Raw genomic sequence first — 19351 nt, 5'->3', positions numbered from 1 at the left:
TTAGATGAGCGGCAATTTGATTCGTACTCTCTCTCTCTCTCTCTCTGTCTCTCACCCACACACACACATGTATGCAAACACACACTTACACACACTCACACACACACACACACACACACACACACACACACACACACACACACACACACACACACACACACACACACACACACACTTTCACACACCTGTCAACATACCAGTGGAGAATATCAGAGCAGAAAATAGGTCTGTGCACCACAGAATGGGGGTGGATTAGATTTATTATTGATCTGAGTGGATGCTCCTGGAAGAACAGCCCCCGGATCAGTTTGCAGCATATCAACTCAATTAGATGACAGTTCCACATGGTATCACTGCTGCCGCCTGCTGCACCAGCGTAGGAAGAGACTGCATGTCAGCATCAGGCGGCATTTATGGAAAAACCACACAACCACTCGTTTTTCCTTTTTTATTTGGATTTCAAGTTACATTTAATTACACGTTAGAAAAAACAATTTAATGCCCAATTTTAGCAGATTCAGTTGATTAGTATCAAAACTTCACACATTTAGTTTGAAACGAAGCTACCCTAAGAAGACAGATTTCTCCAGGCCGTCCTCTGCTTTGGTGTACTCCAGGTGAGATCTGAAATACTGGCTGTTGTATCGCGGGCTGTTGCGCACATACTGCAGGTAGTCGGGGGTTCCAGGGCAAACGACGTTGTCAGCCAGCAGGACGCTGCCTTTCCTGAGGAGGCCACACTCCTGATAGAATAGACAGATATAGACAGAGTGTGATGGGGAAAAAGTCAAGAGGGTGCTGTAGGAACTGAATAAAAACCTGCTTGCCTCCATTAGCTTTGTGTCAGGAAGGTAGCGGTCCTTCCAGTGATCCAAGAAAACCAAGTCAAAGGTTTTGACCCCAAACTGCTCCTTCATTTTGGGGATCCAGTCCCCAGACGCGCCTTCCACTAACAGGACCTAGAAAGTAAACACACGTGGGCCTGTCTGCACAGTTTTACTCCATTGAAGTTTTAATTCGTGTGACTACACCGGGCTTCACTTTGTCCTGCAGTCCTGCCCAAGCAATGATCTGACGAGCAACCGCGGCGAAGTGCGGGTTGAACTCCAGCGTGATAAGCCTGGCGTGGGGGGGGAGCAGGCTGGCGATGCGCACTGTGGAGTAGCCACAGTAGGTCCCCAGTTCCAACACTGTCGCTGGGTTGAGCTCCGACACCACAGAGTCAAGGATGCAGCCTGGTGCCAAGCAGAAATACAAGGAATAAGAATGCCTTCATTAGTCCCACCGTGGGGAAACTGCACCTTACAACCGCTTGAATGAGCACAAGAGAACAAGAAAAAGAGAAAAACAAGAACATGCAGCTGGGTCAATTAAGGTAATATTTTTTCCAAATAAAAACCCAGAAACACAAAGGAATAAACACCTTTCTCGTCCCCAACATTCATGGCCCACTCCTTGTGTTTGCAGAACTGGTCGATGGTCTTCACCACGCTGCGAGGGTCTCCTCTGGTGGCATTCTGTTGTACTGCACCCAGGAGCCGCTGAAGAGTGAAAATGATACTGTAAAGTTTGTCTAGGAATGTATCTTTACTTACTTATACTAAAGCGGTATGCGTTTTACCACAGTCATGTACTTTTTGCAGCTGATCACTACCCTGACGTGTACACAGTCAACATGACCTGCACATGTTACCAGAGCTACAGGTAGCTGAGTCACTAAATATATTTATTAAAGCTGAATTTATTTAGTTTTCAGATTCCATGTGCCTTTAATTCTGAAAAAAATACAAAAATACTGAAAACCTTAATATTTATCAAAATTCTCAGTCTTTGACTCTGTTCTTTGCATTCAGCAAACAACCCATAAAAGTATTTTACAGTAAACTACTGATATTATTATGAAATAAAGATAAACACTATGAATGCGTAGGCAAGATAAAAAAGTAAAGTACCAGGAGGGTGTAGACCAGTTCATATTGTTCACAAATATTCAAAAGAAATGATCATATTGCATCAACATATACTGTACGTAATATCTTATCAGTGAGGTCGGACCCTGTCTACATTAGCATAAAACAAATGTAACGCATTTAAGAATCCAAGACACTTTTTTTAAATTTTACTATTAGCGTGTTATTGCTATTTATTTATGTTATAGTTTAACCTTGGTTTCTGGCCAGTTACAGCAGAAGTCATATTTAAAAGGGAGACTGCTGTACGTTCATCAGTGAGTTCAAGAATGTCAGGATAACTGGTGATTCAGTTAAATTACAGATTACATTGTGACTGTGATGTTATGTGTTCTGATTAATTTGATTAAATTATTATTACTATATATGTATGCGTGTGTGTGTGTGTGTGTGTGTGTGTGTGTGTGTGTGTGTGTGTGTGTGTGTGTGTGTGTGTGTGTGTGTGTGTGTGGTAAATTAAATTATAACCTTAATGTCATATATACACACAGGTAAACAAGCACATTTCTTTAGCTGCTCTCTCCTTTACACCTCCTCCTGTCAGTCTGTGTCTCACTGTTACCATCAGTTCTTCAGTCATGGCTGCGTTAGGAGGTGACTCTTTGAAGACACATACCTGCGGACGAGTCGACTGGGTCAGTGTGTCCATCACCCGCTCCACAATAACATCATGCCAAACCAGCGCCAGTCCTCCATGATACTGCACAGCAGCGGGGATCACCCATCTATAGAGGGCGTACAGGAGAGCTGCTCCACCGGTGCAAGCGTAAACAAGAGTCAGCCACATCCTGCAACCAACGCAGAGCAGAGCAGAGCAGATCAGATCAGCCTCACTGAAATAAGACCACATCTGCATGACATGAATGGAAAATGAAAGCCCTCACTTCTCTCACTCTACCTCCGTCTTTGTGTTGTGCTAATCAGATGGGTGTTTACTATTCAGCGGACAATAGCCGCGCTGCTCCTGTTTTCATTTTCACACACACACCTCCACGTGATGTGATGCCTCTGCGATCTCCTTTAAAATCATCTGCAACCCTCACAATATGCAACACCGCACCTTCGCTGCAGCTTTCCCACTCTCAGACGCAATTAATTTCTCTAAGAAGATGCGAAATGGGAAGAAGGAGCCCGGAAAGAGGATGAAAGCATCCTGAACAAAGGCTCCTTCTGTGGGAAAGAAGTGAAAGGCTTGGCTGGAAACGATTTCCTAATAATGCAGCTGTGAAAGACCAATGGTGGTTGAGGTAATGCCTTTTGATTTGGAGTTTGAGTTGCGTGGCAACTGTGTGGGGTTAAGAGCGGTGTCACAAAAGGCAGATCACTGGGACTTTGACCTTTACTTTGGCTCCATCCTATCATCCACAAACACAATCAGAAACCGATATGCAGCAGGGTCTGCTGTGTCTCCTTGTTGTTGTGTGTGATCGTTGTGCAGAGAGGTGACTGTGAGACGCAGAGCGAAGCGCTGTCGTACCACATTCAATCTCCATGCAAATCGAACCATAATGTCTGAAGATTCAAAATTTCTGTTTTAAAGACTATTGCTGGCCGTGACATGACATTTCCACCCAGTGTCCCCACCGCTACATACTCAAAAGAGGAATTAGAAGAAGCGGTTCTCTCGCTTGAGCAAGACATTAACAGATAATTGTTGGGCACAATAGTAAGAGCTCAAGCATCACTAAAAAGGTCTGAATCCCAACAGAAAACGAGACTTACGCGTGGGCAGGCAGCGCTCCCTGTGCTCCTCTCACCCCTTCCTGCAGCCAGTGGAGGGTTGGTTGAGTTTGGAGAACATATGCCCGCGTTTACAGGAGACTAACTCCTCCCCTCCTCCTTCCATCCCCCTCTCAGGGCTCTGCTGAACGCAAGCATGCAGGGAATGCATAACAAGCAAAATCTTGCTCTCGCACATGCACACACACACACGCACGCACAGCAAAAAGAAGACAATAATCCCTGCTTAGCATTCATTGTTTTATTAGTCGTGACCCTCGTCGCTGTAGCAACTGCTGCTATCCATTCGGTGCAGGTGCTTAAAACAGAAACATTAGCACATAAACAAGTTCTTCTGCCACAAGGCAGTCAGCGCGGGCTGAACTAACTTCACTGGGTCACAACCTTTAAGGGGCCATTTTGTGACATGGTTTAGATTGTGGCAGAGCCCCACCCCCCCTCAAAAGCTGTCACAAAATTTGCATTTGATTCAGTAATTAAATAAATTATGTAATATTTATATTTATTTTTTTATTATTTGAAATTTATCCTAACTTTTAGAAATACATAACCATTAGTTTCAGTACTTTCAGTGTACAACTGTACAGTCTAATATGCCTGTTATGGATTGTGGCAGGACCCAATAAACAGATTGTATATATAAATAAAAGCATATTTAATATTTTATTAAAAAAAACAAATGCAAACAGAATCTATCTGTCAATCTGTAAGAGAAGGCTGCAGGTAAGTGTGCATCAAAGAATGTCAGGGCAACACTAAACATGAACGAATTACAATTGACTGGATGAGATACGATGATGTTCAGTTTGAAGGGAGGCAGGTAATGATATCCAAACCATAAAAAGCAACAGAGAGCGGGTGATCCTGTAGATAAAAACATGCGGTGGAATAATAAATGCTGACAAACTACAAATGTTCAGGGCAAAGTGGTTGAAGACACTCACCTTTTGTTTCCTCTTCAAGGTGTTGTGGCTAAAAGAGTCTGTACCACAACTGAGCATCATTTAAAGGTTTCAGCATAAACCAACTGCTGATTAATGTGAGGGAAGCTTGTAGGTATATTAAGTTTAACAAATAGAAAGTCATCTGATCATTTCAATGATGTTTGATTTGATGGTTATTGTTTGTGAAATTGTTCCATGCGTGGTGTGTCGTAGACACGCAGTCAGACTGATTAAACTGCCACAGCGAGCTCTGTAATGATCACAGAGAAGGCAAGTGACCCTCCTCTGTTCAGACACACGTCCACCTTAAATGGTCTATTTTTATCCTGTCTCATTCCATCTATATGCACAATGTAAACAGCTCTGTGTTTAAAGAAGGGACGTAGAGAAACATACCATTAGTTTACAGGAGGCTTGATAAATTAAAAAAGGCTCTGTTCTGGAAATAACTACTGCAAAATAAAAGCATTTCTATATGTTTTTATTGAATGTCAAGTTCAATATGAAGCTTCCCTTTGGTGATTGTTGTGCCTGAGTTCTATGTGGCTACCATTAAAATGTGACCAAGTAAGGCAAAGAGTCCCGCTACTAAATCTTCGTGAAAGCCGTGCTCGTGATGCCAGCACCAAACAACCCAAACCCGGCCGCGTCCCGGGTCTCACTCTCCACAAAGCGCTCGTCCACCGAGCCCCGAGCGACACTAGGAGGAGATCCAGGGGTGCTGCAGACACTCGGTGGCCGTGGCTCTTTTCTCCGGCAGCAGTTCCAGCATGGTCAGGAGGAAGGAGCTGAACTGGGCCGCCTCCTTCTGTGGCCACTCGTACTTGTCCAGCAGGACTTCTAATAAACTCCATGGTTTGAGCTTGGAAATGTGACGCAGTTGACCTAAAGTTAGAAAGTAGTTGAGCTTGTTATTATGATAAAGTGTATAGATAGATGTATTTTTGTTTTCTGCACGTGGGTTAAATATATGTTTTTTGAATGCATTTATACATTTTACCTTTCCGGTTGAAATATCGTTTGGAGTTCCTCCCAGAAAGAGCGAACTGAGTTGGGAAGGGTCCCAGCAGCTCAATGATGTGGGCGATGTGATCTGCCCGGACAGAGACGCAGCTGTATTAGACTTCAGTCTATGATATTCACATTTAGTTTACAGTTTTTATCGGTCGCTTTGACCGGTTTCGCATAACTAGGTTCCACTTATTGACACATTTTCTCCTCACTTTTGCAAAACAGTTAACACACATCATTCAATCAGTCCAAATTCGATTGTTTTAGCTTTGGCGACCAAAGAGAAACCATCTGTTCCTAACTATTAGAAACCAGTAAGACCAGTTGTTCTTTACAGCATGGATGGAGGAAGTCTAAAGCAGAGACTGAGGATCAACAGTGGCTGTGTCTCATCCTCCAATATATTTGACTGTATTTTAGTTTTTGTGTATTTTCTGTAATATTTACAATATTTCAGTTTTCAGCCACAGTTTGATAGCAAATATATAAAATATATAATATAAAATAGGCTCCAATGACGATCAATGAAGCACTGATTAAAATGACATCAGTGGTTTGTATTTTGCTGTCCACCGTGTTATGACTGACTGTTCATAAATTTGGTTGCAAGGAGGCAAAATTAGCTTTTGTTGCATATTTCCAGTGTTGTGACACAGTTAGAGTCACATTAAACGTGTCATTATGACATTGGAGCCGCTGTTTAGACCTGTATGTTAACTTTTCAGACAATGTGTTGTTTTAGTGGACGGCTGCGTCAAAGCAACCGATTAAAAACTGTAATCAGACACCAAAAGGGATGAACAACCAACCCTCCTCTCGCGTATATGTGGTTCCTGAGTGAGGGTCGAACAGATAGTCCCCTGTGGCCAGTTCAAACGCCTACAGAACACACAGACAGACGGAATTCATACTGTAGACTTAAACATTGCATTTAAACATACTTAATCAGGACAAACGCTGGAGGCCGTCTCACCATGCAGGCCGTGCTCCAGATGTCGGCTGGGGTGCCGTAGTCAGCGCCGACCAGGACCTCCGCGGAGCGGTACTGACACGTCTGGATGTCTTCAGTGAAGTGTTTGTGCTGACAGCGAGAGAAGAGAGGCTTTAGAGTTTCACTACAAACTCTCCCACATCTACGACCTTCACTGTAACACAGGACGATTCTGAGCTCTGTGCAAATATAGGAGCTTGATTTTAAACTGAAATGCAGCACGTGCATGTGATTTAGCCAAAATGTAAAATTATGTCAGTGATTTATACTTTGAATGCCATTAACGTATATCACGATACTCTATAGAACCCGGCTGAGTTAGATGAGATAATTGTGCTATAGGTTTTAGTTTAGAAAGTGTTTTATTGTAACATGTTGAATGAAGCACTCACCACCCAGCAGGCATTGCCGAGGTCAGCAATTTTAATGAAGATTTTATCAGCGTTCTGGGGCTTCAGTAAATCAAGAAGTACATCCAAGTCACTGTCACCTAAAACACATTAAGACAGTTTATTATACAAGCATAACATTTAGAAAGACAAGAAAGAAACATGAGACCAACCGCTGGGGCAGGATGTTGAGAGCGGTCGCTTATTTCTCTCCGCAGCGTGTTGTAATAGCGCTGATGCAGAACCCGAGACAGGTCCGGCCGCGTTAAGGTCGTGCCACGAGCAGATGGAGCGTCTGTGGCTGTACGGTTCTGAGTCCAGCTTGTCGTCAAACAGCAGGGTCTGTCTCCTCAAGGCGAGGTCGGGTCCTGAGAGCTTAGAGTGCAGCGTGGAATTATGATTGACGGGGGGAGGGGCGTCGTCAGAGAACGAGACGCGAGCTTTGTCTCGCTGCGCGCGGTCCGGTGCGTTCCCGTGTCCACGCCGGTGCTTGTCTTTCCTGGTCAGCCTCTTTATTGGGCTCCCAGGGACCTTGCTGGACTGCGCAGGTACAGTTGGTTGCAGGAAACAATTACAGATCAACAAGTTATTGACTTTTTTGGAGGGGGCATGCAGATTGTAGCACTCGCATAGAATTTGGTGCCTATGATCTACAGATATCTACAGTAACGCAGAAGTTTTTTTTATACACACTGTCCTTCATGTTAGATTTGTGCTGTTACCATCTTTATCTTATTCAATCTTTATCGGTCTGAATCTAAATCCATTTAAAATATTTAAAGAAAATAGACGTTTTGCTTTTACTGTAGCAATTACACTAATTAGAACATGCACGTCGTGTGTGATAGAAAAGCTACCTGGACCACAGACAATAAACTGGTTCAGATGGTGACTGAGTGGTCTAAGATTCACAAAGGAGCTACTTTGTATTTGCTGGAAGGACACTTGATGTTGTTGATGTTGATCAGGACAGAGATATGCTCTAATTTTAAAGGTTTGTCCTTCATAATATAACGGTGCGTTCGATGCTTGGGGTGTTGCCAAATGCAAGGACAGGAACAAAGCGTGATGTCAATCTTACCCACTCCCCAAGAGTGTGGAAAACCCCAGTGAGCTTCCCCAACAAGCTGGACAAACCCTTGAGAAGACAGAAAGGCTGCTCATCACATCATTGTAAGGCAATGCAGTCTTTTCAATGACGGCGTTACACACCTGTTTTTCTCTGGAACCTCTTTTTTCTGGCAACGAGTAAAAGATTAGCATGAGAAAAATGAACCGGATGTTGGGTATAGGGAAAACAAATACAAATCAATATCAAAGTCCCATGTGACTGTGTCTAACAGCATCACTAACCTGCAGCAGACGCCGGCAGCTGCCAAAGTTTGGTGCTGGCGGACAGGTTCTGAATGTAAATCTCGTCCACTCTCAGGAGGATGTTTTCCGGCTTGATGTCCGTGTGGATGATCTTGCACTTAGTGTGCAAATAATCTAACCCCTGCAGGACCTGTGATAAGGAATTGAAATGGGTTCGGTGTCACTGCTCTCACTGATGACTCAGAACGAAGAATGGAAAGCGGCGACTCAGCGTTTTGAGGGGGCACCTGACGGAGGATGGTCCTGACGCAGGGCAGAGGGAGGCCAGTGTAGTTGGATTTGATGATCCACCTCAGCAGCTGGTGGCCCAGCACCTCCAGAACCATGCACACATCTACTCGGAATTAAGGTCACAATTTACCCCTTTAAGATTAAACATCTGAGCAGAATCTATGGTTTTTGAAGGATACGCTCTCCATTCACTCCAGTGATCCTGAAATCATCGATGAGTTGCACAACTGTTTCCCGTTTTGGATCCTTGGGGTCGCTGTCTCGTACCTGAGGTTCATATATTACATATTCAGCAATCACTTTTTGAATGAATTATATGGCACCAAACGTTTTTTTAAATGTACTATACACATCTGAAAACAGAGAAATGTGGTCTCACTGACACATTTCAGAAGGTCAATCTCATCCAGAGCCGTCTCTGTGAACGTCTGAGCACTCTTCACCACCTTCAGAGCCACAAAGTGCTTATTTCTGCATGGAAACGGTTACAATATCCATAGTCATGTTGTTCATATATATATATATATATATATATTATTCAGGAAAAGTTAGAAGTTCAAGGGTGTACTCACACCATATCCCAGCAGAGCCAGACTGTAGAGAAGTGACCCCATCCCAGCTTTTTAACAACTTGGTAACGGTCCACAAAAACCTCTCCAATCTCTACAGGATAATAACCACCTGCACGCGACCCAGCATGCCACCAGCATTAGAAGACAGGACCAGTGCACTGATATCGGAGGTCAGGGCACTGCTGTACCTACCAACGCCATAGTCTGCAGGATTCTCCTGCTGCTCTTCATAAGCGCCCAGAGGCTCCGAGCAGCGAGGGGGTTTCTGCACAGCGGGGGGGCAGACAGCAGGTTTTGTGGGGCGGCTGCAGGACTGAGGGCTCCTCGCCCAAGAAGGACGTGGGCTGGATTTGACGGGTGGATTAGAGGAGTTAGCTGTGATAAGTGCTGATATAGCTGCAGCATATGATGAGGACATGTCCGACTGGAGCCTGATGGGTTCAAGCACAGCTGAGGATGAATGTAGATGACAGGAGTACTGAGAGAAAGAGCTACAACAAAAACTGTATAAAAATAGAACAAGGTCCTGGATGACTTCTACTTGTTTTAATATGACAGCTAGTGTTTGTTTTCCCTGTCTGGAGTAGGTGTTAGCAGTGACATTTCAAAGGGACCAGTGAATGTGTATGTTTATTTTTAGCAGCATGAACGTCATCTCCTCATAAATAGCTCCTGACACTGACCCAGCTGCAACTAAACTCTCCCGGATATTGCATGAACTGCTGCACTTTGGGCACAACAGTTGTAAATATAGGCTGCATGACATGTAGTTCAAATGAAATCACATTCAACCAAGATCAATTTGTTTCAGACAATAAAATATTTTTTTAAAGTTTGTTAAAATTTATTCTGAATACATATTCACTTTGTTATTATTATATTTTGGCTAGAACTGGAAAATATCTACCATCAATCAAATCATCGTTAATAAACCTTTTACCAGAACTTCAAAATAAAAGCACAACATTAACGCCAGCAGTACTGTACTGTATATCAGTGTTGTTTAACTTGAGCTGTCCGATGCTGTGACACAATCGTGTTTAAACTACGTGAGCTTAACTGCTAAAACCGTTCACTTGCATTGCACATTGCATTATTAGACATTTAACTAGGTTAATAAAAAATATCACAATAATCTATAAAGAAATGTTCTGTATGTGGTTTGCTTATAGTTATTGTAGTAGTAGTAGTATAGTTTCAACTAAATCAGGATTAAATAACAACATCGTGCTCAGGTAAAATGCGTAAAAATATGGTAATTTGACAAAAAGAACGATCGGATAATTTCGGTATTTGAGCTTTAATGTGAAGGATTTTACAGGAAATAATGTACGTACTCGAAAACGTCTAACGTTCTACGTCTTGCTGGTCTTAACGATAACAAAATCCCAGCGAGCCTCATCCGTTTGCGATGAAATCGCATCAGCAGTAGAGGAGGAGCCTGTACTTACCTCAGTGACTAATAGTAGAATATAAGTAATAATATTTGTAACGCGGGAAATGAACTGAGGCCGGCACGAGCGCAGTAGAGTCCCCTCGGCCCGCGTGCTCTGCGCGTCTGCTCTAGTGTGTGAGAACCGCTCGGGTCCAGAAATAGCAGGACAGTGTGTTTCTGACAACATCCATCACCGTGAGGCTCCCAGGTCTATTTCCAGAGGTCGGCAGATGGCCATTCCTCTATACAATTATTCACAGTCATCTAACAAGCCATTATTATAAATCATTTAGCAATTACAAACGGTTTAATTAAGAGCAGTGCTCAGGTTTCAAATAATTTGACTACCAACAAGAGGGTTGGACACAAATAAGTTTTTCTTCTTTCTTCTTTTCAAAATTGGGCACTGAAACTATGACAGAAGACGGATGGCATTATTTATTAAACAAAGCATTTTTTTAGCATCCCAGTTTCATATTTTAGATTGCTCCAAGTAGCTTCACACAGCTCAGACTCATGAGGTTCCTCCTGGAATGTTTTGTCAAATTGCAGGCTTAGGTTCAGTGTAGAGTCAACACCGTCCATCATTATTTTTAGGGAATCTAGGGCAGTCAGTTTGAAAAAAACCTAAGAACCTCAAGTGTGTGGGAGAGGACTACTGTCCCAGGATAACAAGACCAAGAGCTACAGCACCTGCTGCAGATGTTAATGAGACGTACCAGCACCTTTTGTTACATTACAGACATTGAAGAGGCAGCAGCAAAATTGATTTAAACCAGCAATGTTGTGGTCAGCATGTCTAATTATCATAAGAGGAAATTGCCTGTGCAATTAATAACAAATGAGCTACACTTACTGATTTAATGTTATCTTGCTGGCATGACTGATTAATATAATTATATAAAGCAAGGCTTTATTAATTAAACCTTTCTATCCAGAACAGAAAAGCTCTGTTCTGCTTTGACCTATAACAAATATGTCAGACAGATTCTGAGCTGGTTTTAACATGACACTTTATTTAGTAGAATGAATGCACAATCTCATACATACAGTATAGGGCAAGCCTTAATTCACAGGCCTCGATATAAAGAGAGAAAAAAGACAAAAATAGCTGCATTTAAATACCTAAATGAAAAAAGACATCTGAATAATCAGACGTTAATACAACACACTGCTGAATGAAATGGTTTTAACACACTTCACCGATTCCCTCACCAATGAGAAAGAGCTACTTCAGATAGCTACAAAATGTTATAGGTTCATAAATATAATATACTGTAGTTTGAATAAATTTGCTCTAGAGCTAAATTTATATCATTTATTTTCAACAGCGTACATAATATGAAAAATACATTTACGACCCCCAGTGCACAGCAGTTTGGTCTTTGATTTTAGGTTTGATCCAAGTAGAAACTCAATGACGCTGGATGGGAGGATGCGAACACTTCAGACAACACTTCTGACATCACTTATGACTCACAAAAAGAAATACATTCAAGTAAGTCGACACTGGACTAAATGGAAAAATACCTTCAAAATGAATCTGAGGGTCTGTTTTCACAAAGACAAATGTCTTGTTGTTGTTTTTTTCATTTCTGAATGTTTTTACTTTCAGAACTCATGTATAAAAACATATATATTATGACAAAGGACTGTATTTTTAGAAGGATTATTTAAAAAAAAACATGATCCAGACAGATGAAATGAGTCAAAATTATTAAAAGTACAAAAAGCTGGCATGAATTCTCATAAACGCATTTACTGGTGTGAGACCTGCTCACACCGTCATTCAGTACTGAAGCAGCCCTGTTCTGTTCTGTTCTGTTCTGTTCTGTTCTGTTCTGTTCTGTTCTGTTCTGTTCTGTTCTGTTCTGTTCTGTTCTACATCGTGCTCGCTCGGGGGCGGAAGGAGCAGAAAGGTTACAGCAATTAACGGCTTTATTATGTGGTTAGTTTAAAAACGACATTGTTAGTACAGGAATAAAATATCAGCTTTGCAACCACACTATATACTGTACATGCCAATACTAAGACGGAACTTCAGCAGATGACGACAAAAGTCACAGTCCTCGATGACGTGAACCCTGTCTAGCCTGTCCTACTTCCTGTCATCACGGCGACTATTTCATAGGGAATTAAGGCTTAAGATGTCCGTAAAGTGCTCTGTATGACGTCTAAAAAACAGATCTGATGGGTAAATACTCTGTCATACAGTCATGTGCTACTGCCATACAGTAGGTCACAAACAAGCCGTCAGCCCTTTAAGACCGGTGGAGTTATCAGTAGCGAGGTCAGCACAGAGGAAGCTACGTCTCTCAGCCAGCGCTGAGCTGAGGCTACAGGACACAAGTCCAGCCACTCCAGCCTAGTGACATCACGAACTGCCCTCACGCAGGCGCCTTCGTCCAACCAGCGTCGAGCTTTGGGCAGTTCAAAGCGTAAAACATTTAGGCACTGCCGTCCGCTACAGTTGCTACAGCTCATGGCCAGTTTCTGTTATCAAACGTGAAAGGTACAAATGGCTGTGACATGGGGACAGAAGCGTGGCTTTGCATTTTTATATCATTTACAAACACACATTCACCAGCAGGTTTAAAAGGACGTCAGCTCATGTAACATTTTTTTATATCACTTGATTAATGAGCAATAAATTACTTCTTTAATATAACTGTTCTTTATATCTCAGAAGATACAAAATATTGATTTAAAGTTGTATATATTCTGTAAAAAAGTATATTTTGGGAGACTTTTCAGGTTATTTGGAAGGATTTTACTGCTTGTGTCGGACCAGATATATATCGGTGAGTAAGTATAGAATGACTCTATAGGTGAATATAGAGTGTGAAGTTCGTATCGTCGGGTTGGGCTATAACACAGGGAGATGCCAAGGCTTTTTCACACTGTCCGGCTACAGTTTGTCTCCAGTCGCTTTTCTGCTGAGGTCGCTGTGTTTTGCTTTGCTGCTGAGGTCACATTGTTTGCGTAAGTGTGTGACTGTGTGGGTCTGAGCGTGTGCGGCGCGTGTGTGCGTTGTGCGGCGTCACACGAGGGTGCCCGGGTCCGCACTGGGCTCCTTCGGGGCGACCTCCTGCGTCTGAGCGTCCTGATAGAGAGAGAACTCCATCGACCTGTTGAGGAGGCGAGACCAATCAATACAGACAGACAGACAGACAGACAGACAGACAGACAGACAGACAGACAGACAGACAGACAGACAGACAGACAGACAGACAGACAGACAGACAGACAGACAGACAGACAGACAGACGGGCTGAAACAGAATAACAAAGCTGTCCTCTCCTGGAAGACTAGCTGCCAGTATCCACTGAGAAAGACAGTGAAGAAACAAATGCCTGTAACAAATAAGAGTGCGCGTGACTGGGACAAAGCCCCAAGGTATCGAAGGACTGACCTTCCGTGCAGTGGGTGACCGTGGAAGCTGGCTGACTGGGGCATCTGAGGTCTGTGGAGGTTGGCGGCGTCACCCTGAAACGAGTGGGCCTGGTGCACCAGCGGGTGGGGGTGCGAGAGCCGAGACACGCCCGCTTCGTGGCCCTTGGCGGCGGCGGGCGTGTAGCCGAGGGCGTTCCTCAGGTACCAGTCCCGCAGGCCTTCCAGAGCTAGAGCTTTGTGCAGGCTTCGGGTGGAGTCCTCCGGGGTTGGAAGGGAGAACTGCGGGGGTCTGCGGTTGAAGGAGCCGGACAGCTCCGTCTGGTAGGGGAGCAGGTTGGGGATGGAGGACGTGGTGGTGCCGGCGGCAGGAAGCGGGGACTCGTACGCTGACAGGAGGACCGCGTCCTGGGGGTGTTGCTGCAGGGGAATAAAGGGGCCGCAAGATTTGGTTCTGGTGACCTTGACCCGGGGCAGCTCCGCCTGGGACCCCCTCAGGACCATGGGGCTGTACGGGGGCGCGGTGCTGGGAAGGTGCACCTGCGAGTGAGAGAAGCCGTTGGCGTGCGGAGGCGGCGCCGCCGCCGCCGTGGAGGAGCGCGGCGAGGGCACGTCCTGCCAGATGCGGCCCGTGGACTGGAACAGCTGGTGCTGCATCTGCATCCTCTGCTGCTTCCCCCAGATGTAGTCCATCAGCAGCTCGTTGTAGCCGCCGCCGCCGGCCCCTCTGCCGCCCATGGACAGGCGCATTTTGGCCTGCTCCACCGGGCTCTCCGCGTCCTTCTCCGGGCTGCCCAGGTGGATCTGCCGCAGCTTGCCGTCGGTCAGCGTCTCGGAGCTCTTGTAGGGCCCGCCTCTAGGGGGCATCCTGTTCCTGGGGGCCGAGTCCTCCGGGAGGCTGGAGCGGTCCAGCAGGGCCTCGGAGCTGTTGCTGCGCCTGGCCCGCGCGCTGTACGGGCAGCCCCGGCGGTCCGAGGAGGAGCCCTCCTGGGCCAGAGGAATCATGTAGGGCACATCCAGGCTGCCGGACCACTGCTTCAGCACAGTGCCACCTGACCCGTCTGACCTATGGAGCAAAACGGCACAAGGAGAGGAGTCAGAAGGCTGCGGAGCAAGACACAGTAAATGGACACAGCTTTAAATGAGGAGCTTGTGTCTTTGCTGGCAGCTAAATATTCCACTCAGGTGTTTCTACGGGACTAAGTCAGATCAGTCATTGAGGAAGCTTCAACCGCCACACGTTACCTGACGTGAACACTGATGGGAGCCGTTCGGGCCAACAGAGGAGTCGCCGGGACACTTCTTCCTTCCACGTTGGACGCGCTTCGCGGCAAAGAGTGAGTGGGGCTGTGAAAAAAGGGACGCGTTTGACAGGAATCAGCCGCAGCCACCGTGCAGAGCCGGAGCAGCGGCACTGGTACCTGACGGAGCTGGTGACGGAGTTGCGGCGCGTCCTCATCTCGTAGTAGATTTCCACGGGCGACAGCTTCCTGCTGATCCGGTGGTCGGGGCTGCCCACGGTGAGGCGAGGCTGGGACAGGGAGCGCTGGTCGGCCGCCACGCTGGGGGAGGACTCTGCCCGAGGGAGGAGAGCGGTCATTGCAACATCACCACCTCCGCGAAGAGCACGATGTTCAAACAGGGGCTCGTTCTATCAGCCTGATTCAATATGAATGTGGACCAACGTCTCACCGTTGTCGTGGGACGTGGAGTCTGACATGGAGCTGGTGCTCTCCGACATCACCGTGTCCTCTGCAAGACACCAAGCAGCCGTGCAGATTAGTAGGCGGCGCGTTTCCACGGACGCCGCCGCCGTGGTCGCGTCCTACCTGTGTGGCAGCCCCGGTGGACCGTCCTCTTGCTGTTCGGGACGCCCCGGTCGGCCTCCGAGTGCCTGTACAGGGTGCCGGCGAAGATGGCCTTCATCTGCTTCCGCTGGGCGGCCTCATCCTGCAGCCGCGGGGGCAGTTAGAGCGCGTGTGTGTGTGTGTGTGTGTGTGTGTGTGTGTGTGTGTGTGCATGGGCTTACCTCAGCCTTGGTGCCGGGCGCCAGGCCGGCCCGGCGCTGCACCACTGGGGGTTTCTCCCCCGTCTCCAGGGGGAAGGCGCGCGGCAGCTTCCCCGTCAGCTCCTGCAGAGGACACATTAGCCTCCGCTTACTGAAATCCTTGCTCGCTGGCAAAGTGTGAAGTGAATTGACACCACTTAACAGATTACACTAAGTCTCCGAGTCTTTAAATGGGCCACGGCGCTTTCTGTGAGTGCCAGAATGTTGCTGTCATAAAGTATATCACACGCAGCAGTGGCAGAAGGACTTAAATGACTAGACTAGAAGCGGACAAATCAGAAGAGACACCTGCATGTAGCAGGGAGTCACTATGACTCATCGGATGTAGCTGAAAACAGAAGGTTTCTTAACAGCTGCTGCAGCTCTAGAGGAAAAGGCCCAACAAAGTTTACATGAAGTAACATGAACATGAAGCCCAGTTCAAAGTCTAAAACTAAACTTGGAGGCGCATCCGCAATTATCTGGGAGCCATTTGTTTGAGAAGTGGAGTGAGAGTTGCTCACCGCTTCCTGCAGACACACTTGTTTGAGCTCCCCCACTCTGCTGTGGAGCAGCGCCTCCAGGGCCTGCTTCCTCTCCTGCAGAGCTGCGATCCGTTCAGCCTGCAGCTTGCTGTCCTGGCTGCCTTGAACATCTACACAACACACAGCAAGTTATGCACTTCCAACAAAACAGGAAAACCGGAGGCTGAGCCACTGGAACAGCCATGTGAAGGACCTACATGTGAATTCAATTATTGTTCACTCTGTACAACAGTCTTTTCGTGTCAGTCTTTTCTGGCCTATCTTTTGGACCTGTGAAAGTGTGAGTATGATGTCTACCAGCAATCACTCCCTGTCCTGATAAGACTGTCTGACAGCTGTTGTGACAACGTGTGAACAAAAGGCCTTGACAACAACAACTGTTATTTCAGTTGTTCCCATGAGAAGAACGCTTTTGTTTTCCTTCTGTTGAGCTGACGAGGAGAAAAAAACACGAGCTGGCAGCTCCGCTGGGCATTTTCAGGCTTGTCCAGACAAGAAAGTGTAGGAGCTCACGCCGAGAGCCGTCGTTACTACTCACCAGGAGACCCCAAACCCATGGATGTGATCAGATGACCCTTGACCTCCATGCGACGTGATCCCAGGGGCCTTAAATCTCACGTTCCCAGCTACGCTTTCACCTAATGAGAGAGAGGCTGGAGTTTTACTGTGGACGAGGTCGGTCAACAAATGTTCCTGTGTGATCCTAACCTCGCGGCCTCAGCCATGTGTTGTCCTGACGCGTGGAGGCGATGTTTGCATTTCTGTCGAGTCAGCGGTAGTTAAGCGCGGATGTCTTCAAGATACAACGAGGTGGAACCACGAAGGGGAGCAACTGCGCCTTTGTTCAGGTATCTAGAGCCAAACCCTTAAGAGAGATAGAGCCTGTTAGAAACAATATTTGACTCTGACACTGTAAGATGAGCAGGGAATCAATCTGCTGTATTGTATTTAGAAAATACAAGAGGAAAGCCATAGAAACCCAACTACCCCAGATACATATCAATAAGCATTCAGCCAGTTTTACGTAACATTTAGAGGATTTGAAAAGTTCAACAAAAGTCGAACTAATGCGCGGCTCCGGGCGTTCTGAAGGAGAGTAATTCACACTCACTAAAATTAGCTCTCAGACGCAATTAGCGGCCAATTAATTTGCAGAGAGCCGGGAAAGTGAGACAGGATAAGTACAATTAATAATGTATGGGGAGACACAGAGAGGGAGAAACCTAAACCCTGTGTGCTTGTGTGCTTCTGCTACAGGAACTGAGCCAGAAGCAAAAACGGTGGAATAAAGAACAGAGGCCATGAATAAATGCAAGAGTTTTTTTTCCTGGCTGTCATAAATGAGAAGACTTACATAAAATCCACTTTGTGCAATATTACTTCTACATGTCTTATTAGTAACGATGTTTTACCATCTAAAACAAGAAGTACTGCCTTCATTCAAAAAGTAGCAGCTGTACAGTGTGTGTGTACTTCCCCCCACATAAAATGGAGATTTATTACAAATAAAGCCTCTTCTCTAATGCCCAATAGAGACTTGACATCCAAAAATAGCTATATCATTTGCTGCCAAAAAGCGCTCACTCAACGCCGCTCACAAATCGCTGCCATAAACAAGCATCTCGCGCTCCTTTTTGCCAGTTGAGTGAATCTGAAAACGACTCCATTCAGCCCTCAAATCTGGACGCGAGGCCTCGAGGGCCGAGTCAGAATCGCCCGTCTGCCGGCGTCACCGCGTTCCAAAGGAAGCGTTTATCCACCAATTAGTGGGAGCGGCTCGACGCCGGCGCTGCTCGCGCCCCGTTCGCTCCAGGGAGGTGGGGAGTTCGGCGATCACGCAGCTGAAACGGCGTGAAGGAAGCTCAGCTCCATCGTGCCCCCTGTCCTGGATCTGAACCGGCACACAAAAGTTCATCACATGAATCCCGCTACACGCGAAGTAATCGGATTGGAAGCTAATCTAATGTAGCGAGCCGTGAGGAAGCGCATGCAGTGTCACTGCTGTATGCCGCGGAACAACAGAGCAGTGGGACTGAGGGATGGACATTCGTCTGGAACGTCGCTGGGCAGCTGAGCACTGGAGCCAAAAGGCTGCGAGGCCTCCGCACAAAGGCTTTGTCCACAAACCACAACACTGGCTTGGAACTCACTGAAATGGGCCTTTTGTGTCTTTACAGGGCCAACAGACCTTAAACATCAGTGCTCTGGGTTAAAACAAATGCATTCACTTTCTTTTGCACTTGATATAAACACTTCAGTAGAACATTCAGGCAAAAAGCATTAAGGTGCTCGTCCAAAAGTGCAAAAGGCTCAGTAGAAAAACATTGAATCCCACGTTGCCCCCGGCGACCAGGTCAATACTGAGCTGGCACTGGTGTGTGAATGTGCCAACAAATGGGTGAATGCGAAGCAGTGTCAGAGTATGAGAACCACAAAAGAATCAAATGCTGTAGTTACACACCGTCCACATGAGCAAATGTAAAGGAGAAAGTTGGTATGGAACAAAACCACTTTTTCCTAATGAAAGCTGAGAAACTAATTAAATTCCCCAAATCAGTCTCTTCCTGAATTTAAACAAACGCCATAAACACTGGACAGCAACAGGTTGCCCTCCAAGCACAAATAACACACCTGAGACGACGGTGCGTGTCACGGGCCAACTGCCTTAACATCTGGAGCACAGATGTGAGCAGAAGCAAAGGTACAACAAAA

The 19351-nt window shown here is 45.9% G+C and overlaps 3 protein-coding genes across 8 annotated transcripts; all 3 read right to left on the bottom strand.

The window, feature by feature from the left end:
- Positions 1-434: 434 nt before the first annotated feature.
- On the bottom strand, positions 435-3844 carry comtb (catechol-O-methyltransferase b). The gene is made up of 6 exons (XM_029151020.3): positions 3693-3844; positions 2587-2758; positions 1424-1541; positions 1042-1235; positions 828-959; positions 435-743 (listed from the first exon to the last, which is right to left on the bottom strand). Exons 2-6 carry the CDS (start codon positions 2755-2757, stop codon positions 564-566), a joined length of 795 nt encoding a protein of 264 aa, XP_029006853.1. The 5' UTR covers position 2758; positions 3693-3844; the 3' UTR covers positions 435-563.
- Positions 3845-5120: 1276 nt separating this feature from the next.
- On the bottom strand, positions 5121-10807 carry LOC114855669 (SRSF protein kinase 3-like). 5 transcript variants are annotated; one of them, XM_029151018.3, is made up of 15 exons: positions 10674-10807; positions 9415-9653; positions 9223-9331; positions 9034-9121; positions 8830-8917; positions 8647-8753; positions 8399-8549; positions 8258-8283; positions 8127-8183; positions 7219-7585; positions 7049-7146; positions 6639-6746; positions 6475-6544; positions 5655-5747; positions 5121-5539 (listed from the first exon to the last, which is right to left on the bottom strand). In XM_029151018.3, exons 2-15 carry the CDS (start codon positions 9638-9640, stop codon positions 5355-5357), a joined length of 1773 nt encoding a protein of 590 aa, XP_029006851.1. In that variant the 5' UTR covers positions 9641-9653; positions 10674-10807; the 3' UTR covers positions 5121-5354. The 5 variants fall into 5 exon arrangements, 4 of the variants coding, with proteins under 4 accessions (XP_029006851.1, XP_029006849.1, XP_029006848.1 ...); XM_029151016.3 differs by having other exon boundaries at positions 9415-9672; positions 10674-10805; XM_029151015.3 differs by having other exon boundaries at positions 9415-10793.
- Positions 10808-11653: 846 nt separating this feature from the next.
- ccdc120b (coiled-coil domain containing 120b) lies at positions 11654-17388 on the bottom strand. Of its 2 annotated transcripts, none has more exons than XM_029151012.3 (10): positions 17348-17388; positions 17178-17277; positions 16619-16749; positions 16077-16178; positions 15877-15997; positions 15740-15799; positions 15469-15622; positions 15293-15394; positions 14070-15113; positions 11654-13785 (listed from the first exon to the last, which is right to left on the bottom strand). In XM_029151012.3, the coding sequence occupies exons 2-10, from the start codon at positions 17224-17226 to the stop codon at positions 13698-13700; spliced, it is 1851 nt and encodes a 616-aa protein (XP_029006845.1). In that variant the 5' UTR covers positions 17227-17277; positions 17348-17388; the 3' UTR covers positions 11654-13697. The 2 variants fall into 2 exon arrangements, with proteins under 2 accessions (XP_029006845.1, XP_029006847.1); XM_029151014.3 differs by having other exon boundaries at positions 15293-15370.
- Between the last annotated feature and the right edge of the window lie 1963 nt (positions 17389-19351).

This window comes from Betta splendens, chromosome 5, assembly GCF_900634795.4.
Source record: "Betta splendens chromosome 5, fBetSpl5.4, whole genome shotgun sequence".
NCBI lineage: Eukaryota > Metazoa > Chordata > Actinopteri > Anabantiformes > Osphronemidae > Betta > Betta splendens.
The sequence above is the reverse complement of the archived record's forward strand: the minus strand, read 5'-3'. Positions and strand labels throughout refer to the sequence as shown.